General features: G+C 42.0%; 1 protein-coding gene across 1 annotated transcript in view; it reads left to right on the forward strand.

Annotated features, from left to right (window-relative positions):
• Window positions 1-25,008, forward strand: part of LOC138642420 (dynein axonemal heavy chain 5-like) — a 546,381-nt gene that overhangs the window by 276,872 nt on the left and 244,501 nt on the right. Inside the window, exons 53-56 of the mRNA XM_069730567.1 lie at window positions 629-958; window positions 1,617-1,823; window positions 2,412-2,654; window positions 17,075-17,229. Coding sequence (XP_069586668.1) covers window positions 629-958; window positions 1,617-1,823; window positions 2,412-2,654; window positions 17,075-17,229 — 935 coding nt within the window. The remainder of the gene's footprint in view (window positions 1-628; window positions 959-1,616; window positions 1,824-2,411; window positions 2,655-17,074; window positions 17,230-25,008) is intronic.

Here is a 25,008-nt window from a genome sequence, read left to right on the forward strand (position 1 = left end):
ACATGAGACAGCCGACACCTCACAGTCTCAGACTGGATAGTCGAGCTGTCAATCAATGCACTGACAGCTCAGCATGCCCCTGTACCAGATTGGATGGCAAAGCTGTCAATTATAGTACTGACAGCTTCAGCACACCACAATACCAGATTGGACGGTTGAACTGTCAGTAACTGCATACCAGACACACTGAGGGGTGGAACCGTGACACTCAGCCATTTTATTAGAATTTATGAGGTCCACACTTATTACTGCTTTTATGCACATTGGCAGAAAAACAACATCTTTTGCACAAATGAGACCAAATATATAATTGTCAGCAGTGATGTAACTTGAAGCTTTTGGGCTCCAATGAAAAATCTTCAACAGGGCCCCCAACTACACATCTTTAATAGCAATAATTTTTCGTAAGGGGCAAAGGAACTTTTTGGGCTCCCTAAGTCTCGAGATCCTTGTGGCACCTATTTTAGTTGTGCCCTTGTCAGATTATAGGCAATAATGGCCTACTATTCATTCCTCGAAATGCCTAGTTATAATCTAAGTATTTGTACCATAAAACATTTACTCTGGTCATGAGATCACACAGTACTTAACTGATTGTCATGTTTCTCTGTTTCTTCTGGGCTGATAGATCACTAATGAAATCGTAAGGCAACTCATGGAACAAAAAGGGTTTTACAATCTGGAAAAACCTGGCGAATTCACCAGCATCGTTGACATCCAGTTTGTGGCAGCCATGATTCACCCAGGAGGTGGCCGAAATGACATTCCTCAAAGATTGAAACGTCAGTTCACAGTGTTCAACTGCACTCTCCCGTCCAACTCATCTATCGATAAGATATTCCGGACAGTGGCTGAAGGCTACTTCTGTGAGCAGAGAGGATTTCCTCTAGAAGTTTGCAAACTGGCCTCCGCTCTAGTACCTACTACTCGCAAAGTATGGCAGGCTACTAAAATCAAGGTAACTATTTGAATCGCCTTTCTATTGTAGGATATTTTCAACTTCCTACAGGAATATTAGATTAACTGAACATGACTGACTACTGGGCTATAACAGATTTTAATGTCTAAATTTGTTGTTCGAGCAGAGATGAATCCAATGAGCTTTCTCCCAGCCAACTTAAAATGAATAGCCAGTTTATTCTGTGTGTGTATAGGGATAGACTCATCAATTACCTGGAGAGAGATGAGGAGAAGCCTCATTGGATTCATCTTGTCTCCCTCAGATGTATCTTTAAACTATATTTTCTCTGAAACGTTGGAGCATACCTGCCTGCAAATGTATAGCTTAGTGCTGATTCATGGTGCCTACAGTTTGGGCAACATGAACAATGACAGGTTCCCTTTAACAGAAGTCTAATGGAAGGCCCTCTCTTCACCTTTGGCCAGCCACATGGTTGGACATGGAGCGCGTTTGTATACATATTTTACTGTAGCTCCTTGTCAGCAGTGAATATGTCATTTACAATTACTATTTTGCAAAATGAGGACACTTCACGACAACTTACAGAAGAAACAACCGTATTCTTCAAACTTGATAGATTGATGTTATCTTGCGGTACATATTGCTAATTATGGATAATTGTTCTTATAAGAGCTCTTCTTGATCTGTTCTGCAGATGCTGCCTACACCAGCTAAATTTCATTACATCTTTAACTTGCGAGATTTGAGTCGTATTTGGCAGGGGATATTAACAGTAACATCGGACATCTGTCGCAATTCTGACATCTTGGTAGCGCTTTTCCAGCATGAGTGCACACGTGTCATAGCAGACAGGTTCATTGACCAGAAAGACAAGGACTGGTTTGAAAACATGATGCAGAAGGTAATTATGCTTGATTTACCTAGTTCATCGCAGTATAACCTTCTTGGTATGTTGGTTTCTGACCCAAGATCATTGGTTGATGTCCATGTTCTATAATTCAACTCTTGGATGGGCATCATTTTGGCAGAATTTGCTGCCTCGAGGTTCCAGAGTGCCCTTAATACATTATCCTCAGTGAGATCTCTAAATCAAGTCTCTGAAAATCACAGATCAGGCACATTCATAGGAAATAAAGGACTATTGATTTGATCATGTTTTTTGTCCCAATTCTTGCATTACAGTACAACTTATAATGATAGGTATATAAAGAACTGTTCATTCTCAATGCTTTTTTTTGCTGTTTGGGACTCTTATTACGTTGGAAACTGCAAAGCTCATGGGTTTGGGAGTCATCGTCAGTGATAAAATGTACCAAAAGGCCACTGGTTTTTAGGTCTATTACTTTATCATTACCATATATAGAATACATAGCACACTCTTAAGGATCTATATACTGTATATCATGAAATTCCGTATTTGATTCTAAAACCTGTTCTTGTGTTCTAAGAAATATTATATATACTATAAAAACTATTTATCTTGTTACAGGTTGCAATGGAGGATCATGGGCAAGAGTTAGTGCAAGTCATGGCGAGAGAGTCTTACTTTGTTGACTTTTTACGAGATGCTCCTGAAGCAACAGGAGAGGAGCCAGATGATGCTGATCTTGAAGCGCCTAAAATCTATGAACCTATTCCATCATTTGAACAGCTCTCAGACAGGCTCAATATGTTCATGCAGCAGTACAATGAAACAGTCAGAGGGGCTAGAATGGATTTGGTGTTTTTCAAGGTAAATAGATGACAGCACTTGTTCATAATTCATGTAAAGGTTAAAAATGTTGCTCAGTATTGTACAGATGTCTTCAAACTCACAATTTATTCTCTGAAAGAAGCAGAAAATATTTTCATTTGAGGCAAACTTGATGGACCCATGGACATAGAAGGCCAGAGAGCTATGCTGCCAATTACACAACCTTCTACAAATGGCAAGGTTGGAAGTTGGTGCACATTTCCTTGGAGTAGACCATGTGGCTCCTCTGGTCGTCAATACAACATACACTTGGAGGAATTGCATCACATACGGCATACGATTTTCCTTCTAATGCTATATGTTATTCCCTAGTTGTCCACAATCCACACTGCATAAAAGTGACATATTTTGAAGAGTTTTGGTAATATACCATGCATCAGTGTTAAACCAGTTAGAAAAGGGAGCAGCAGCACCACTGCTGCTCATGATTCTGAATTCCACAACCACATGGGCTTTTCCTGGGGATCACAACCCTGTCTCTGAATTTCTACCTCTTCCTCTTCTGACCAGTTTTACCTGACTAAGGATATATTACCCCAAACGTTGCTACTTTTCAATATGTATCACCTTATTGCAATGTAGGATTGTGGACGTAAAAGAAAAATCAAATAAAGAGTATTTGAAGCATATTCTCATGCCTTAGGCTGTGTTAACACTCTTCCACCAGGTTCTTATTTATCCATGAACTAGTATTTTTGAGTACTTTTAGCAATAAAAATCACAAATCCTTTAAAATACGACAAATTGAATGAGATACATTATAAAAATTCAACATTTGTTAAAAGTCGCATTGCATGAATCTGTGTTAAAGCATCTGGATAAGCAAAGTTGTCAACGAAAAATAAGGAAAAGTTGGTGCCAGAAGCTAGTCAAGTGCTGACGAGCTTCCCTTCCTGATTCTCTCAGTGTTCAGTGATAAACTACAGCCTCTGTTTCACTGAAATAAGTATGAAAATTGCATATGAGTGGTCACGTGATGACTGCTGGAATTGGCAAGCTGAGCCGAATCCTGACTGTGAGTATACTACATGCTGTTAAGGCTCGTGCAGACAACCGTTCTTTCAATCTGACTGCAATCCGACAAAACATCTGCCTCCTTGCCCCTGATGAAGCCACATTTTGAGTGGCAATACATGTGGGTTATCATCTTTCTTCACCTATCGGTGCATTCTTTATGATCCAGGTTACCTTAGCAGGTCTTGTTTCATACATGAACAGACTCATGCATTCCATTTATTTGGTTGTGCTGGCAGTATGTACATTTTACCCATAGTTTATATTTATGATGTTTTCTCATATGGGGTGTAGGCTGTATTATTAGTTTGGTTATTATACCTTCTGAGATTAGGTGATTTTTACCATATAATCACATGAGGTGATATATATCATTTATTTGCATACTGTACATTGCCTATAAGGGATTTTTATACACCCTCACCTTATTGTCCATCTACCATCTAACACATTGTATTAATCTGCGGGATGTTCTTACTTTTTTTACTAATCTGTATTGTTAGTTCCATTTTATCATTGAACACGGTTTGTCTTCTTAGCTGTAGTTTTGCATATCCACCACTAAGCAACTTATTAAGGTTATTTAGGGCTACCATTTTTTTTTACTATTAGTTAACCATGTGATTTTTTGATATGGCAGAATTAAACTCTATTATAGGTTTATGTGAGCAACAGCCATTTGGCTTTTTAAGTTGTTTTTTTTATGTCGTCTTTTGTTTCATGTACAACAAACATTATTTTTGTTTTTACATTGTAATTTTTACTGAAATTGTTCAAATTTTACAGGAAAAGAAAAAATAATTAGGCATTTTAGATTTTTCACTATCATTTATAGGTTAACAACCAATCTTATACTATAGTAATAGTTAAACATTTTCAAATAGATAAAGAGTAAAATTTTACAAACAAACAAACTCAGACAAAAGGAAAGGGGGAAATTATGTGGAATGTTACAACCTAGTTATAGCCATCTCATAGCGGTCATATATTTAACATGGACCACAAGGAATCCCAAGGAGAACAAACAAGGTTAAATCTCTCTACAGTATTGTCATTAAGGGCTGCCCGGGATTCAAAGTTCCCGATATCCTTGATGCGAGAATATAGATCTAGTTGGGAAGGTGGAGAGGTTTGCTTCCAATGGTAGGCAGTTAAACAGCGTGCTGCTGTTAACATAGGTAAAAGCAATCTAATGGATCACTTGGATATGGATTCAGGGAAAATAGTACTGTATATACTCGAGTATAAGCCGAGGATTTCAGCCCATTTTTTTAGGCTGAAATTGCCACTCTCGGCTTATACTCGAGTCATTCCCAAAGGTCGGCAGGGGAGGGGGAGCGGCAGCTGTGTAATCATACTCACCTGCTCCTGGCGCGGTCCCTGCACGCCTCTGGTACTCCGACGCAGACAACTTCTTCCTGTATTGAGCGGTCACATGGTACCGCTCATTACAGTAATGAATATGGACCCGACTCCACTCCCATAGGGGTGGAGCCACATATTCATTATTGTAATGAGCTGTACCATGTGACCGCTCAATACAGGAAGAAGTTGCTGGCGCTCGGAGAACCAGGGACGTGCAGGGCCGCACCAGGAGCAGGTTAGTATAACAAGGGCATTACTCTATATTCACCTTTCCGCGTTCCACCACTGGTGACGCTCCGTCTTCCGCATCCTTTGCAGTGACGCTCAGGTCAGAGGGCGCGATGATGCGATTAGTGTGCGCGCCGCCCTCTGCCTGAACTTCAGGGCAGAGGACGTGGAAGACACAGCGGCACCCAGCGGTGGAACGCATAAAGGTGAATATAGCAAGTGCTGGGGGCCTGAGCGACGAGAGGTGAGTATGTGATTTTTTTTTTTTTAATCGCAGCTACAGCATATGGGGCATAATAGTCTATGGAGCATCTTATGGGGCCATAATCAGCATTTGTGGAGCATTATATGGGGCAAATGTCTGTATGAAGCATCTTATGGGGCCATAATCAGCATTTGTGCAGCATTGTATGGAGCATCTTATGGGGTCTTAATCAGCATTTGTGCAGCATTATATGGGGCAAATTTCTGTATGGAGCATCTCATGGGGCCATAATCAGCATTTGTGTAGCATTGTATGGGGCAAATGTCTGTATGGAGCATCTTATGGGGCCTGTTGTGAATTCTGTGGTCAAGCTCCCTCCTGTGGTCATGAGCGGTACTTCGGCTGGTTCTGTCTATGAGCTTCCTCTGGTGGATGTGAGTGGGGCTGCGGCTTCTGAGTTTCCTTTCTCAGGTGACGAGGTTAAGTCGTTAGGTGCTGCTCTATTTAACTCCACCTAGTTCTTTGTTCCTGGCCTCCAGTCAATGTTCCAGTATTGGTTTTGCTCTCTCCTGGATCGTTCTTGTGGCCTGTCTGCCCTGCATAAGCTAAGTTCTGCTTGTGTTACTTTTGTTTGCTATTTTTTTCTGTCCAGCTTGCTATATTGGTTTGTCTTGCTTGCTGGAAGCTCTGGGACGCAGAGGAAGCACCTCCGTACCGTTAGTCGGTGCGGAGGGTCTTTTTGCGCCCTCTGCGTGGTTTTTTGTAGGTTTTTGTGCTGACCGCAAAGCTATCTTTCCTATCCTCGGTCTATTTAGTAAGTCGGGCCTCACATTGCTAAAATCTATTTCATCTCTGTGTTTGTGTTTTCATCTTTGCTCACAGTCATTATATGTGGGGGGCTGCCTTTTCCTTTGGAGAATTTCTCTGAGGCAAGGTAGGCTTATTTTTCTATCTTCAGGGCTAGCTAGTTTCTCAGGCTGTGCCGAGTTGCATAGGGAGCGTTAGGAGCAATCCACGGCTACCTCTAGTGTGGTGTGATAGGATTAGGGATTGCGGTCAGCAGAGTTCCCACGTCTCAGAGCTCGTCCTATGTGATTAGCAACTATCAGGTCATTTTCTGTGCTCATAACCACCAGGTCCATTGGGGTTCTGAATCACCTGTTCATAACAGTACTGGAGGCCCAAAGTACTAATGCTTCTCAATAGAGGGAAAAGAGAAGTTCTGAGACCATTTTTTTTTCTTTGCACTGTGTTTTGTCTTTCTTTTCCCCTTTACATCAGGGTGGTTCAGAACACAGGTGTAGACATGGACATTCAAGGTCTGTCCTCTTTGATGGATAATCTCGCTATAAGTGTACAGAACATTCAAGATTTAGTGGTTCAGAATCCTATGTTAGAACCTAAAATTCCTATGCCTGCTGGTCTGAATGAGTCTATGTCTTTGGCCATTCAGATTGATTGACGCTTGCGTGAGCGTAAAACTGTGCACCATTTGGCGGTATTACCTGAGCATAAACCGGAGCCTATGCAATGTAATAGGACTTTGACCAGAGCTGAACGGCAAGAACACAGATGACGGAATGGGCTGTGTTTTTACTGTGGTGATTCCACTCATGCTATCTCTGATTGTCCTAAGCGCATTAAGCGTTTCGCTAGGTCTGCCACCATTGGTACGGTACAGTCGAAATTTCTTTTGTCCGTTACTTTGATCTGCTCTTTGTCATCCTTTTCTGTCATGGCATTTGTGGATTCAGGCGCTGCCCTGAATTTGATGAACTTGGAGTTTGCTAGGCACTGTGGGTTTTTCTTGGAGCCCTTGCAGCATCCTATTCCATTGAGAGGAATTGATGCTACGCCTTTGGCCAAGAATAAGCCTCAGTATTGGACCCAACTGACCATGTGCATGGCTCCTGCACATCAGGAGGATATTCGCTTTTTGGTGTTGCATAATCTGCATGATGTGGTCGTGTTGGGGTTGCCATGGCTACAAGTCCATAACCCAGTATTAGATTGGAAATCAATGTCTGTGTCCAGCTGGGGTTGTCAGGGGGTACATGGTAATGTTCCATTTCTGTCTATTTCATCATCCACCCCTTCTGAGGTCCCAGAGTTCTTGTCAGATTACCGGGATGTATTTGATGAGCCCAAGTCCAGTGCCCTACCTCCGCATAGGGATTGCGATTGTGCTATCGATTTGATTCCTGGTAGTAAGTTTCCTAAAGGTCGACTGTTTAATTTGTCTGTACCTGAGCACGCCGCTATGCGGAGTTACGTAAAGGAATCCTTGGAGATGGGTCATATTCGCCCCTCGTCGTCGCCATTGGGGGCAGGGTTCTTTTTTGTGGCCAAGAAGGATGGTTCGTTGAGACCTTGTATTGATTACCGCCTTCTAAATAAAATCACAGTCAAATTTCAGTACCCCTTGCCGCTGCTGTCTGATTTGTTTGCTCGGATTAAGGGGGCTAGTTGGTTCACCAAGATAGATCTTCGTGGTGCGTATAATCTTGTGCGTATTAAACAGGGCGATGAATGGAAAACAGCATTTAATACGCCCGAGGGCCATTTTGAGTACCTGGTTTTGCCATTCGGGCTTTCTAATGCACCATCAGTATTTCAGTCCTTTATGCATGACATCTTCCGAGAGTACCTGGATAAATTCCTGATTGTATACTTGGATGATATTTTGGTCTTCTCGGATGATTGGGAGTCTCACGTGAAGCAGGTCAGAATGGTGTTCCAGGTCCTGCGTGCGAATTCTTTGTTTGTGAAGGGGTCAAAGTGTCTCTTTGGTGTTCAGAAGGTTTCATTTTTGGGTTTCATTTTTTCCCCTTCTACTATCGAGATGGACCCTGTTAAAGTTCAGGCCATTTATGATTGGACTCAGCCGACATCTCTGAAGAGTCTGCAAAAGTTCCTGGGCTTTGCTAATTTTTATCGTCGCTTCATCAATAATTTTTCTAGTATTGCTAAACCGTTGACTGATTTAACCAAGAAGGGTGCTGATGTGGTCAATTGGTCTTCTGCTGCTGTGGAAGCTTTTCAAGAGTTGAAGCGTCGTTTTTCTTCTGCCCCTGTGTTGTGGCAACCAGATGTTTCGCTCCCGTTCCAGGTCGAGGTTGATGCTTCTGAGATTGGAGCAGGGGCTGTTTTGTTGCAAAGAAGTTCTAATGGCTCGGTGATGAAACCATGCGCCTTCTTTTCCAGGAAGTTTTCGCCTGCTGAGCGTAATTATGATGTTGGCAATCGAGAGTTGCTGGCCATGAAGTGGGCATTCGAAGAGTGGCGTCATTGGCTTGAAGGAGCTAAGCATCGCGTGGTGGTCTTGACTGATCACAAGAACTTGACTTATCTCGAGTCTGCCAAACGGTTGAATCCTAGACAGGCTCATTGGTCGCTGTTTTTCTCCCGTTTTGACTTTGTGGTTTCGTACCTTCCAGGCTCTAAAAATGTGAAGGCGGATGCCCTGTCTAGGAGTTTTGTGCCCGACTCTCCGGGTTTGCCTTAGCCGGCGGGTATTCTCAAGGAGGGGGTAATTTTGTCTGCCATCTCCCCTGATTTGCGGCGGGTGCTGCAAAAATTTCAGGCTAATAGACCTGACCGTTGCCCAGCGGAGAAACTGTTTGTTCCTGATAAATGGACGAGTAGAGTTATCTCTGAGGTTCATTGTTCGGTGTTGGCTGGTCATCCTGGAATCTTTGGTACCAGAGATTTGGTGGCTAGATCCTTTTGGTGGCCGTCTCTGTCACAGGATGTGCGTTCATTTGTGCAGTCCTGTGGGATTTGTGCTCGGGCTAAGCCCTGCTGTTCTCGTGCCAGTGGGTTGCTTTTGCCCTTGCCAGTCCCGAAGAGGCCCTGGACACATATCTCTATGGATTTTATTTCGGATCTCCCCGTCTCTCAAAAAATGTCGGTCATTTGGGTGGTTTGTGATCGCTTTTCTAAGATGGTCCATTTGGTACCCTTGTCTACATTGCCTTCCTCCTCTGATTTGGTGCCATTGTTCTTCCAGCATGTGGTTCGTTTACATGGCATTCCGGAGAACATCGTTTCCGACAGAGGTTCCCAGTTTGTTTCGAGGTTTTGGCGAGCCTTTTGTGCTAGGATGGGCATTGATTTGTCTTTTTCCTCGGCTTTCCATCCTCAGACAAATGGCCAGACTGAACGAACCAATCAGACCTTGGAAACATATTTGAGATGTTTTGTTTCTGCTGATCAGGATGATTGGGTGTCCTTTTTGCCTTTGGCTGAGTTTGCCCTTAATAATTGGGCCAGCTCGGCTACCTTGGTTTCAACATTTTTCTGCAACTCTGGGTTCCATCCTCGTTTCTCTTCAGGGCAGGTTGAGTCTTCTGACTGTCCTGGTGTGGATACTGTGGTGGATAGGTTGCAGCAGATTTGGACTCATGTAGTGGACAATTTGACATTGTCTCAGGAGAAGGCTCAACGTTTCGCTAACCGCAGGCGCTGTATGGGTCCCCGACTTCGTGTTGGGGATTTGGTTTGGTTGTCATCTCGTTATATTCCTATGAAAGTTTCCTCTCCTAAGTTTAAGCCTTGTTTCATTGGTCCGTATAGGATTTCTGAGGTTCTTAATCCTGTGTCTTTTCGTTTGACCCTTCCAGCTTCTTTTTCCATCCATAACGTATTCCATAGGTCATTGTTGCGGAGTTACGTGGCACCTGTGGTTCCATCCGTTGATCCTCCTGCCCTGGTTTTGGTTGAGGGGGAGTTGGAGTATATAGTGGAGAAGATTTTGGATTCTCGTATTTCGAGACGGAAACTCCAGTACCTGGTTAAGTGGAAGGGTTATGGTCAGGAAGATAATTCCTGGGTCTTTGCCTCTGATGTTCATGCTGCCGATCTGGTTCGTGCCTTTCATTTGGCTCATCCTGGTCGGCCTGGGGGCTCTGGTGAGGGTTCGGTGACCCCTCCTCAAGGGGGGGTACTGTTGTGAATTCTGTGGTCAAGCTCCCTCCTGTGGTCATGAGCGGTACTTCGGCTGGTTCTGTCTATGAGCTTCCTCTGGTGGATGTGAGTGGGGCTGCGGCTTCTGAGTTTCCTTTCTCAGGTGACGAGGTTAAGTCGTTAGGTGCTGCTCTATTTAACTCCACCTAGTTCTTTGTTCCTGGCCTCCAGTCAATGTTCCAGTATTGGTTTTGCTCTCTCCTGGATCGTTCTTGTGGCCTGTCTGCCCTGCATAAGCTAAGTTCTGCTTGTGTTACTTTTGTTTGCTATTTTTTCTGTCCAGCTTGCTATATTGGTTTGTCTTGCTTGCTGGAAGCTCTGGGACGCAGAGGAAGCACCTCCGTACCGTTAGTCGGTGCGCAGGGACTTTTTGCGCCCTCTGCGTGGTTTTTTGTAGGTTTTTGTGCTGACCGCAAAGCTATCTTTCCTATCCTCGGTCTATTTAGTAAGTCGGGCCTCACTTTGCTAAAATCTATTTAATCTCTGTGTTTGTGTTTTCATCTTTGCTCACAGTCATTATTTGTGGGGGGCTGCCTTTTCCTTTGGGGAATTTCTCTGAGGCAAGGTAGGCTTATTTTTCTATCTTCAGGGCTAGCTAGTTTCTCAGGCTGTGCCGAGTTGCATAGGGAGCGTTAGGAGCAATCCACGGCTACCTCTAGTGTGGTGTGATAGGATTAGGGATTGCGGTCAGCAGAGTTCCCACGTCTCAGAGCTCGTCCTATGTGATTAGCAACTATCAGGTTATTTTCTGTGCTCGTAACCACCAGGTCCATTGGGGTTCTGAATCACCTGTTCATAACAGGGGCCATAATCAGCATTTGTGCAACATTGTATGGGGCAAATGTCTGTATGGAGCATCTTATGGGGCCATAATCAGCATTTGTGCAACATTGTATGGGGCAAATGTCTGTATGGAGCATCTTATGGGGCCATGTGCAACATTTTATGGGACAAATATCTCTATAGAGCTTCTTATGGGACCATAATCTGCATTTGTGCAGCATTATATGGGGCAAATGTGTCTATGGAGCATCTTATGGGGTCATAATCAACATTTGTGCAGCATTATATGGGGCATATTTTAATATGGAGCATCTTATGGGGCCCATCATGAACTGTATGGAACATTATATGGGGCTTCTGATTCAATATGGATATTCAAAAACACTTAACCTACTGATGTCTCAATTAATTTTACTTTTATTGGTATCTATTTTTATTTTTGACATTTGCCGGTAGCTGCTGCATTTTCCACCCTAGGCTTATACTCGAGTCATTTTCCCAGTTTTTTGTGGCAAAATTAGGGGTCTCGGCTTATACTCTGGTCGGCTTATACTCAAGTATATACAGTAATAGAACGAGCTGAGGACTTAATGGAGATCCACTCCAAAAACAAGCTTAATGTGGAGTTGTAATTTCACCCAGAACGGTTCAATCAGTGGACAGTCCCAAAAAATGTGAAATATAGGACCTCTTGACAGAAAGCCGTGCCAGCTAAGGGAAGAAATAGATGGGTCCATTTTATGTAAAAATTCAGGCGTATGGTACTAGAGATGAAGGATTTTGTACTGGTTTTCTTTGTGTGAAATACAAGATGCAAACATTAATTATTTTTGATGATCCTTTTTGCATACTTCTCTTTATTTTCATCCAACAAAACTTTGGAACGCACTTGGACTAAAGTTATTCTATGGGGCTGTGCACATGTCCATTTTTTTCCTGGGACAGAGTATGTGCAACGAAAAAATCACAGCTTGCATGATTTGCACACAATATTTAGATCGCACTCAGCCATGCACGTCAATATGTCTATGGAAAAAATCGTACTGCACTCAGATGACATCAGAATGCTGTTCGATTTTCACGGACTGACAGAATGGAGAAGATGGAGACATTTTTTTCCCCATATTTTCCTCCTCCAAGAAAATCGAATCACACTATGATCACACTCTGATCAGAGTGTGATTAGCATAGTGATATTGGTTTTCTCAGAAGAGAGGAAATACGGTAGTGTGACCCTAGTCTTAGGATTTGGCAAGCTAAATGCTTAATTTTATAATTAATGCTTCTAGCATAAATGCAGACATAGTAATCCTTAACTTGTCAGATGACATAATACATTATTAACACAGCCTTGTATCAGTTACCTGACAAATGATGGATTGCTACTTATGCACAGGATCAGAACCAATAACCATACAGGAATATTGTGGCGCCCCAGGGTCCTGGTCGTCGCAGTGGTATTGCTTTCCTCTCGGGGAGAGTGATGCGTCATTTGGAGGCAAGAAAGGATAACTGCATCCAGGTATCACAAACATGCAACACATTTCATACTCCAGGCCACCAGGGGGAGCTTTTGCTCCTATTTATTAGGTCACTCCCCACATATATATAACTGGTAGTCTGTAGGGAAAGTTAGTTGCTGGCTGAGCTCAGCTCAGTCGGTTCGAGACAGTGGTCTGAGGAGCACAGAGGGTCAATGGAGCTGTGCGTGCCCTCAGAGCTGCAGCTCCCAGAAAGAGACATTGAAGAATCTAGCTGCATGAGAGACATCTCAGACGGCCGCATCAGGCAGCCCGATGGTGCCCCCCTACCTTTCTGGTTGTGCCAAGGGCAGACCCCCACTTGCTCGCCCAGATATGCCTCTGCCCACAGAGATCAGCTGTTATTAGCTCCAGCTAAAAGATGACCTGATCTGCAGTTCTCTGGAGAGGCTGCTACACACTGAACAGTGCTGTATACTGGAGCTCTGCACATTGCTACATACAGTTGTCACCAGAGCCAATAACAGTTTAGTAAGAGTGCTAAGTTTTGGATGGCTCTATTCAAAGTTTACATTGCCACCACAAGATAATGGGGGCAGATGTGCAGAAACCACTATGCATTGTATAGAGCTGCACAACACATTCATTGTCTACATCCATCCACTGTCTGTGACTGTAAGAGATGATCTGTGATGGTGCCTGATGTGAGACCCCTCTGATCTGATATTGGTGACTTATCCTGTTTTGCATATACAGCTCTGGCAAAAATTAAGAGACCACCACATCAAAACCCTGTCATGGGCAGCCCAATCTCCAGACCTGAACCCCATTGCAAACCTCTGGAATGTAATCAAAATGATGATGGATAGTCACAAGCCATCAATCAAAGAAGAACTGCTTACATTTTTTGCGCCAGAAGCAGTGTGAAAGACTGGTGGAAAGCATGCCAAGACGCATGAAAGCTCTGATTACAAATCATGGTTATTCCACAAAAATATTGATTTCTGAACTCTTCCTGATTTAAAACACTAGTATTGTTGTTTCTAAATGATTATGAACTTGTTTTCTTTGCATTATTTGAGGTCTGAAAGCACTGTTTTGTCTTGTTTTTTAATTTTGACCATTTCTCATTTTTAGAATAAAAAAAAAATATTGCTTGGAAATTCTGAGACATGTTTTCAGAAGTTTATAGAATAAATGAGCAATTGACATTTTACTCAAAAATAAACCTATAAAGAGAAAAATCAGACAAACTGAACATTTTGCAGTGGTCTCTTAATTTTTGCCAGATCTGTATTTGTGAAAATATCTGAAATTTGAAGAACATTTTGAAAAATATGCAATTTTGAAACTCCAAATGTTTATACCATTAAACTGTTGCATAGTTTGGTCGCAGAAGAAACTTGTGAGAGTAGATTATATGGGGTAATTTAACTTTTATCTACACAGAACATGAGGTACATGCATCAACTTCTTAATACAGCATAATAGGAAGTCTAAAAAGATCTTTTACCAGAGAGAAAGTGAAACCAAAGTACAACAAGTATATGCATTACATTCAATTAAGCATATAACAGTAACAACATCGCCATCTACTGTCAGAAAAGTGTAAACTCCTCCTGCACACAAATAAGTCTGTTGCATATCTGCCAACATAAACCACATAGTCGCACTACAAAGAAAAAGTTTATAAATACTGTTTCCCTATTGTCCATTTTACACCAGCATCATTTTTCAAATGTCCTTTTGTTTGGTAGGACTAAAGGAAGGATTAAAAGTTGGAGATTGCGCTGCCTCAAAACTCTTCAGTTGTGGGCACGCAAGGGAATCAGATCAGCCGTAGGTTACATAATCAGAGAAAAAATAAGTATACCTCAGACAAGCAGCAGACTGAATACAGCACTGCACTCACGTCATCGTCAGTCACCTTATTTGACTTCTGTACTTTAGATTTTGCAGTTTTCTAACTAGAACTTAAACATATGGAATAAAAATATTATTTAATAATATACAAAACAAATTCCCTTCCATAGCCCAAAGCATGTTTAACCTTTGTAAATCTATATGCTTTATGTAGCTGAGATTGGCTCTCCTACGTCTTACAAAAAACGCTTGCAGCGGCTCTTAAATAATGCATGACATTGAGAACAACATACACACCAAAGTCAAGTGTATGTATCCAGTTCCCTAAAACTCTGCTTTTTGTTCTGATAAAGAGAGGAAGTATGAATGTCATTATATCAAGTCAAAATTGGGAAGTAACTGCTTTCCCACATCTCGAAAGTGAACTGCGTTCCATACATTCTGTGATAATGGGATAACTGGGCTATTAATTGAGGAGCCCCATGGTGCAAGATATTGTCAGATCATTATAGGAATATGTTTCATTCTGCTCCATAGAATTTATTTGCTGATTTTGTTTAATAAGGGTAAATATGATATTTCATTGTGTGTGATCTATTATAATGTGCAATGTGAATTAAGTACGATAATTGTACTGTACTTTGTCATTATGTCTTGAGATGGTGAAAATATACTGTATGTACCATCTAAGGAAAAACATTACATTTTTTGTATTAAACATATAAAGAAAAAATGTTGAAGTGATATTAAACAATCTTAATGTAATATATTATTAAAACCAATTAAAATGAAGACTCATCATTGTTTTACCAATTACATAAAGATATGCGGAGACCTGCAAATGGAAAATGAAGGTGGTACAGACCTAACTGACTATATACTGTAGTAATATTATATCTGTCAGATAGTTGCACTATCTTTGGCCTCATATATATTATATGATTTTAAATTAGACTCAAAACCCTTCACGCCGCAGCCCTTTTTCATTTTTTGCGTTTTCATTTTCTGCTCCTCTCCTTCACAGAGCCATAACTTTTTTATTTTTCCGTCAATATGGTCATATGAGAGTTAATTTTTTGTGGGATGAGTTGTACTTTTGAACGGCATCATTGGTTTTACCATGTCTTGTACTAGAGAGCGGGAAAAAAATTCCAAGTGTGGTGAAATTGCAAAAAAAGTTCAATCCCACACTTGTTTTTTGTTTGCTTTTTTTTACTATGTTCACTAAATGCTAAAACTAACCTGCCATTATGATTCTCCAGGTCATTACGAGTCCATAGACACCAAACATGTCTACGTTATTTTTTATCTAAGTGGTGAAAAAAATTCAAAACTTTGCTAAAAAAAAAGTGCCATTTTCCGATACCCATAGTGTCTCCTTTTTTCATGATCTGGGGTCAGGTAAGAGCTTATTTTTTGTGTGCCAAGCTGACGTTTTTAATGATACCACATTTGTGCAGATACGTTCTCTTGATCGCCCGTTATTGCATTTTAAGGCAATGTCGCGGCGACCAAAAAAACGTAATTCTGGCGTTTTGAATTTGTTTCTCACTACGCTGTTTAGCGATCAGGTTAATGCTTTTTTTTGATAGATCAGGCGATTCTGAACACGGCAATACCAAATATGTGTAGGTTTGATTTTTTTTATTGTTTTATTTTGGATGGGGCGAAAGGGGGGGTAATTTAAACTTTTATATTTTTTTCATATTTTTAAAAACTTTTTTTTCATCTTTTGCCATGCTTCAATAGCCTCCATTGGAGGCTAGAAGCTGGCACAACTCGATCGGCTCAGCTTCACAGCAGCAATCATCAGAGGTCTCAAGGACCTCTATGGTTACTATCCTGACGCATCGCTGACCCCCGATCATGTGGCGATGCGCTCATTTCCGGCTGCGCAGCCGGAAGCGGTAGTTAAATACCGCTGTCAGCTATTACGCGCACATGTCAGCTGTACAAAACAGCTGACATGTCGTGACTTTGATGTGGGCTCAGCGCTGCAGCCCACATCAAAGGGGGAGACACGACATGCGCCGTTCTAGTACGGGGCATGTCGTGAAGGGGTTAAAATATATAGCTTGAATGAAGATACAAAAAGTAAAGATTAGAAAGAGAAACAATGGTGCAGTGGATCGAGTAATAAATGTTGGTGCCGAGACAAGAAAATATTGAATATAAGTTCCATTGAATATAACCATCTCTAGTCCATATTAATCAGCTTTTATCACCATGAAAGGAAAATGCATTTTTTTACAATTTTCTTTATCCAATCTTTGCTTAGTGTAAGATGGCGGAAATGACCAAGATATCAGGCAAATATTGTTCTGCCTGTCCTTAGTGAACTTATTAGTTAAAATTGTTTGAAAAGTATTTAATCTCTTTATTAGTAGACATACTCAACATGCTGGGAACTAATATCATAGATAATATCTTAGATGTGTTTCATAGAGTTTTATAATAAACCCAATAATGACTAAAGATTGTTTTTGATCGTTCAGGATGCAATGATACACCTTATAAAAATATCCCGTATTATTCGGACTCCACAAGGAAATGCATTGCTGGTTGGTGTTGGAGGATCAGGAAAGCAGAGTTTGACTAGATTGGCTTCCTTTATAGCGGGTTACCAGAGCTTCCAGATTACTCTGTCCAGGTAAATATTTCAATTAATGAGTTGTAAGAACTTGGGCTAGAAATGCTGACCAAAAACACTGGTATAACTTCTTCTTTTTTTCACAATTTTGTGGGTTGAATGTCAATTTAAGAATAAACTGTTCTCATGTTATCTATAAATGAACATGCGTGATACTAAACCTCATGTAAAAGTTTAGATAGAGACTGGACGATTTTTATTTTTACACTTTTACATGCAATCTAGGTATATACATATAAAATAGATGTAAATATGGGGCAGAAGAAAATATACTGTGCAATGCCGCAGTCAGGATTGCCAACTGTCCAGAAATTCTTGGATAGTCTGTAAAAATAGTGCACTTTTTTGCCCTGACTGCAAAAAGTTTTGGAGGCGTCTGTTTTTTTTTGGAGGCTGTAGAAACATCTATAGATTATTGAGAATAATATCATTACTTTACAGTTTCCAGTTAGTACAGCTAATGTCTTCATATCAGAATTATTGGCTGTAGGTGTGAATCCCTTATAATCATTATGATTTGTTATGGTTTTCCAATGTGTCCATAAAACTGATTGTCTGATTTTTTGTTAAGCTGCCTTGAAAAAATAAGTCAAGATGACAACCCTGGTTGGGGTGGGCTGCCAAGGGCCCACCAGTGACATAAATGCTGAGGGCTCATTGTTCAACAGCATATCTTTTTACCTTACCCTTGTTCACAAATATATGCTTCTGTATAATAATAAATTGAGTAGTTTGTTAAATGAATAATGAGATGCTGCTTTGGTCTATCCATGTCACATTAAGTGTACTGTGCCAAACACTTCATATAGGGAGAGGGGTGCCTACTCAGGCGCAAGGTCCACCGGGGGATGCACCTGTTCTCCAGTGGGCCAGTCTGATCCTGATACTTCGTATAGTAAGTCTAGAAATATATTTTCAATGTGAACAATTTAGTAATATATTAATTTTAGACAATACTCCTGTGAAAATCTATTTTCTTGTTATATTGTATAGGAAAAAATGTGTTCCCTGTGAAGAAATATAATTTTTATTCTTAAACTGCATTTACATCAAAAAATAGTTGTGAACTAGTATTCTTAAGAATGCTCATTTCACAATAATCTTCCAGTACAAACAGACTGCCAGTCACCCGATGAATGAGCAAAACACTCGTACGTCGGGTGAAATGATCTTTTCTGCAGTGCAAAAGATCATCGTTCTTGGCAGTGCATCATGCTGTGTAAACAGGACTCACACTCCCAGCATATGTGCACTGAGCAATCTATTACAGAACACTCAGTGTGCATCATTTACCATAATTTGCCTCTTTAAACAGGCTCTTAAACGAACATCGATTAGTAAAGGTTTTCAAAATTGGCAGTTGTTTAATTCCGCCAGTTGATTTTTTGTAAACAGACTCTTTGTCACGACTCTGTTGTTGTGTGTCCCGGGACCAAGCGCTCCAATGTGTCCCTAATGCTAGGTGTGTCCTAGCTCACCCTGTTCCCCTGATTACATCTGATGGTGAAGTCGCCGAGGCCATGTACCTAGCCTTAGCTCCTGAATCTTCCCTCAGTTTGTACCCTTCCTTCACCCAGGGAAGAGGGGAGTAGTAGTGTACCATAATACACCAACAAGACTAACAAGGTAATACTAACAGGGATAATGAAAAATATGAAACATACAAATATACTTACACAAACAACAGAGGTAAACACTGGGGAGTGGAGGATGGGGTAAAACAAAAGAAGGCAAATGAGGGGGATTAGCACACACCCAAAACCTAGCAAGAGTCTCAGATAAATCCACCAAACACCTTCTCAAACAACAACCACAAACCACCATCTGCTAACCAAGCAGCATGAAGCGTTCTATGGCAATGAGTGCTTGCCAGGACCCAGAATATTTGAGAGGGGAGTGACTAGCAGTGAACAGCTGAGAGTCTTAATGCAGGAAAGCTTCCAAGAGCTCTGAACTGAGCAGATTAACCACTGCACTGCTAAAAGAAACCTCAATCTTTAATATGAAGGTGAAGTGCTTCTAATCAGTGCAGGAGTAGGAGAAATCAAACGCTGCAGTCTTCTGGCTCCTCTCTGTCGCAGTAAACCTGTGACACTCTTAGTCTATCTTAGTACTGTTGTTTCATCATTTTTCTCATCCAGCGAGCTCAATACTAAAATGCATGTTGTGTTATAGGACTGTAGACTGTAAGCCCGCAAATGCAGGGCCCTCCACCTCCTCTACCAGTGTATCATTCTTAGTTTGTTCATTATAATTTCTATTTGTATTTTGTATATAACCCATTCTCATGTAGAGCACCATGGAATCAATAATACTCTAAAAATAAATACTACTACTACTAATAATAATAATATGGAACGTTGAACTGGCAATCTAGGGGACTTCAATAGATATCGTCCGGTATGCCCAAGATTTCTTATTAGAATGGTGCTGCTATACAGGCTATGAAATCCAACAGACAACATCCCCATCTAAAGCTAACTTTGGAATAGATAATTTGTTATCCTATTTTGGGTTAATTCAGGGATAACCGCTTACACTTGATAAATTATTTAAGCTATGTTTGCAGTGATGTCTCACAAGTTTATGGTACATTTAGGCTTCCATGTTCTGTGTGGATGACGGGAATGTCCTCAGAATAATTTCCTCTGGTTGGCCATTTGTACTCGATTCCAACACTCAAACTGATTTACTAAGTAGTGTGTGCTCAACGGACATGTTACTTCTTCTATCTTTTCTACTTATTAAGTACTTTTGTTCAACATGAAACCATACCAGAGCATCTTTTCTTATAACTCATTATGTGTAAAGACGCACCGCTAACTGCTAACACCCATTTGTCAATTTATTCAGGTATTTCTAAGAGGAATAATAGAGGAATAGTACAAGGCAAAGCTGTAAGAACAGTTTTTCAACATTTTTTTTTCCTACCGTAGGATTAACATAACTCCTACACACCATGAAAAGCATTATGTCAAATAAGTTTCAAGGTCTTTGCTTAGAAACCTGGAATCACTCATTTAGGTAGACTTTAGCTTGGCTGGTATAAAATATTCATCCTAAATTGTCATTGTTTGCAAGGCTCTTCTATCTTTCCTTGAGTTGAATCAATGACTTTAATAAAACCAACAAGATTTAATTGTCAGTTAGCATCTGCAAGCAATCGGTGTAATATACAATTGCATGTCTGTGCTTGAGCCTTCAGCTGTCTAATGCGTTCAGTGGCCCTTCAGCAGAATACAGGATAATTGCAGGTTTCTATATATGTCTTGCCGTGATGACAGATTTTATGTAAAGGGGGAAAGAAATACTCTTGACCGATAGCTGTTAACCATGCAGTGCAATGATTCAGCAGCTAATGAGTCTAACTCCTTCAAGACATTCATTAATGCAGACAGAAAATGGAGCAATTTTGTTTCTCGAAATAAGGACTCTTGAGCATTTTACCCCGTGACAAGGAGACAAAATGTGCCAGCAAAACAGATGTAGTATATTGACCTCATGTAGACTCGTGCATTCGCCTCTTTTTAATGTTGCAACTACACATTTTGTGAAGGGAAGTTCAGTTCTTAATTTTGAACATTTCCCTATTGAAAAAAGCATACTGTCATGTGGATGGTTCTGTATTTGCATGATTTCCAATTATTTTAGCACATCTCTGAATGTAATACTGACATGGTATCTTCACTTGTATTAAAAGCTATAAAACACTATAAAAATGCTATATAATTAAGGAATTATATTTATCAGAAATACCTGATGGGTATTAACCACAACCCCAGTCAACTTGTTTTGTTTTGGCATAAAGGAGATATATTTTGGTTTACCGAAAACAGAACTACATAGTTTGATTTTATTCAGATTTTTTTTTCCACTTTTTTTTTCTCATGCAATTACTTTTTTATCTCAAAACACCACTCTAGTGGTTTTTTTTCAACTGGGGAGTTATCACTAATGTAAGTTCACTGCCTCTAGTAATATACCAGCCTCCATCTTCATTTGTTATCGGAGGCGGTTTGGTCGACTTCTGCAGGTTGTGAATTTTTTGATTGTTTCAGTGTTGGGCGGGCAAGGTGACAGTCACTACTAAATGTAAGTCTATGAGAGCCTTATAGACTTACATTGAGAGCTTGACCATTACCTCTGACTTATGTTCAGTCACAATATGGCAGATTGGGACTGGAGTAGCCCCAGGAAGAGCAGAAGACAGTGGTTGGTAAGTATAATCCTAGAGTCAGGGAGCAGGGATTAGTGATACCACTCCAGTAATATTTTTAAAAAAAATAACTCTGGAGTGGTGCAAAACGTGGTGCATGGATGAGCACTGCAGCCTCTTTATTATTTATTTTGGGAAGTAAAGGGAATCTGTCACCACATTTGACTTATCTAAACTATTAATATGGACATACAGGTCATAGTATGCTGAAAAGAGTGATACCTGTGCTTCATATCAGATGCCTTGTTGGTGAGAAATCATATTTTATCACTTCATGTAAATGACCTCTTCCAGGCTATGGGGAGGACATAGCCCTGAAGATAACTCTGCCTCTATACTTCATTATCCTATGTATCATCTCGCACAGCGTCACTCTGTCCTTGTGATGTTGTACACTCGTCCGGAAATCTTGCGCCTGCCTCATTCCATCTCCTTGCGTTCCTGATCAGTGTTCTGTCCTACCATAGGCATAACTTTCACGTTATTTTTGCGCAGGGCCAGAGATTAACTGGTATTTTCCAATCGCCACGAGAGCACCCACAGAGAGAGGGGATCCGCCCAGCATTAGGACAGGAAACTACAGAATAAAAAGGGAGCGGTGCCCCTCGCCTCCTCAGTTGAGTTCTTGTCCGAGTGGGAACCAGCAGAAGAAGTCTTACCCTGGTCCTAGAGCCTCTGCGCAGCATCCGTAGAGAGCGGCAGAGACGGGGCACCGGAAGAAGCATCGGGGGTGTTCTCTCGTAGACCCTCCCTCGTCTGGCCAGGATGTTGCGATTGCCAGGGTCGGGGTGAGGCTGCCCTGGGTTGCAAGGGTGCAGCACAGAGGAGAAATGAGTCCCTGTGTCCATCCAGAAGACCCAGCTGGTGCCGCACATGGAGCGGTAAGCGGCAGCAGCGTGGGGAGGAAGAAGCGCCTGTGACCCGGAAGTGATGGTGACAACTTCCAAGAGGGGCCGTGAGGCGTGTTATAGGAGGCAGGGCCAGGCCTCCTTATGCCAGTGTTGTGCAGCAGGAAGTGTGCTGCAAAGATGTCATCTGTGGACGCCATGGAGGAGCACTTGCCACTGCTGGTGTTAGTAGCGCCGGAGCAATGGAAAAGAAGCAAGTGCAGCAGCGATCACTCTGGAGGGAGCGGAACCACTGACAGCAGCAGTGGAAGGGGGTATCAGCCATCAAGGACCCCTATGTCGCACGTTGGATCACCGCCTCCAGAGCTGGTACCCTGCTAGGACAGCTTCATTGGTGAGTGCTGATATGGTCACCTAAATGGCTGAATCCCCCCTTCTTTTGTTTGTTTTCCCAGGTTAAGAGGATAGCAAAAGCTAAGCACAGGCAGTGTGCCTTATGCACAGTATCCCTCCCTGACAGTTACCTAACAGGCTATGTCAGTCATGTGTCTGCCAGACCCTGGAAGAAGAAGCCCCTGTACATACGGCGGATCTGAGATCTTTGATCAGGGGAGAAGTTAGGAACTCCCATAGAGGGAAGACCCAGAAAAGGAAAGCTAATATTATTGAGTATAGCTCAGGCTCTAGTCCGTCGGCAAGACGACAGAGGTTTGAGTCCTCAGAATTCCCCTCATCATCATCATCTTCGGACGAGGAAGAAAGGCCTTGCTTTTCAATTGAGAATGTGGACTTCTTAGTAAGGTCGGTACGAGCCACTATGGGGGTCGCAGACAGCAGGGAGCCCAGGTCCACTCAGGACCTAATGTTTGCAGGCTTGCCAGTGAATAACTCTGTGAAAGACCTGGTTAAAAGGGAATGAGATAGACAGGATAACCGAACATTTCTACCATCCACTTCAAAACAGAGATACCCGTTTGATGATGAAGTACTTATGGAATGGGTTAAAATCCCTAAGGTAGACGCAGCTGTAGCCTCTTCATCTAAGATGTCGGCACCACCCCTAGAGGATGGAGGTCATCTCAAGGACGCATCAGATAGGAAGGCAGACATGCTCCTGAAGAGAGTTTGGGAATTGTCAGCGGGGGCGTTTAAGCCAGTGATTGCGGGTACCTGTACTGCCAGGTCTACGTTATTCTGGCTGGACCAGCTGGAAGATCAAATAAGAATGAGGTTACCTAGAGACAAGTTGCTGGACTTCTCTCAGATCTGTGAAGGGGCAGCTTACTTAGCAGACGCCTCGGTGGATTCTTTACGGTTAGTCGCTAGATCTGCTGGCCTGTCGAATGCTGTCCGCTGAGCACTCTGGTTAAAGGGCTGGAGGGGGGATGCCCAGACTAATGCGAAATTATGTGCTATACCATGCTGGGGTGAGTACTTGTTTGGCCCCTTCTTTTAGGAGTACTTTTAGGAAATGGTTGTCATTCCTGAGAAGGTACAAGCACTGGGAGTGGGAGCTGGGGGATCCGAAGCAGAAAGGTGCCTACTTCGGAGCAACCTCGTCCTCTAAATGGGGGTGCAACTATCGCTAGTCCAGATCTTCCAGTGGGCGGTAGATTGTTATATTTCTGTAATAAATGGCTCCACATAACATCCAGCTCCTGGGTCCTCGGTATAGTGTCATCAGGGCTGAGATTGGAGTTCCGCAATACGCCCCCAGACTTCTTCCAGTTAACGACTTTAAGAAGCTCCCCTGACCAGCAGCGGGCCCTGGAAATAGAAATTGGACATTTAAGGGAAAAATGGGTCCTGGTTGATGTCCCCAGAAACTAGGAGGGGAGAGGGTTTTATCCCCCTCTTTTCCTGATTTCCAAACCAGATGGGTCCTTCAGAACCATCATCAATTTGCGGAGACTAAATACATTCCTGAGGTGTCATAAGTTTAAAATGGAGTCCATCAAATCTGCAACTAAGCTTCTATTTCCCAGGTGTTTCATGATGGTCCTGGACCTGAAGGATGCCTATTATCATATACCAATACACCAAGACCACCAGCAATACCTCAGAGTGGTGGTACAACTAGGCAGTCAGGTTAGACATTTTCAGTTTACCTCTATGCCGTTTGGTCTCTCCATGGCACCACAGGTAATTACCAAGGTGATCGCAGAAGTGATGGCCCATTTAAGAGAATGAGATATCTTGGTTATACCTTATCTAGATGATTTCCTGATAGTGGGAGGGTCGGCTGCTCAATGTAGTACCAAACTGAACCATATAATATCATCCCTGCAGGATCTGGGTTGGCTGGTCAATCTGAAGAAGTCAAAACTAGTCCCCTCGACCTGTCAGAAGTTCCTGGGCATCCTCTTAGACTCAGTAAATCAACATTGTTTTCTCCCGGAAGCCCAAAAATTGTCTATCTGCAAAATCAGAAGGATAATGGGCAGTTCGCACCTATACTTAAGAAATGATATGTCCCTGCTAGGTTCTCTGACAGCTTACATGCCAGCTGTAGAGTGGGCTCAGTCCCAGACTTGATTGCTGCAGAGTGAAGTGTTCGAGGCAGAGAGCAGGTTGCGGGTTCTCCTTGGAGGAAGATTAAGGTTATCGGTCACCACGGTCAGCAGGATAACCCAGTGGCTGGACCCAGCGCATCTGTCCAAAGGGGTTCCATGGGGGTGGTACCCGACAATGTGATTACAACCAACGCCAGCCCCT

Source organism: Ranitomeya imitator, chromosome 6 (genome assembly GCF_032444005.1).
Source record: "Ranitomeya imitator isolate aRanImi1 chromosome 6, aRanImi1.pri, whole genome shotgun sequence".
Classification (NCBI taxonomy): Eukaryota; Metazoa; Chordata; class Amphibia; order Anura; family Dendrobatidae; genus Ranitomeya; species Ranitomeya imitator.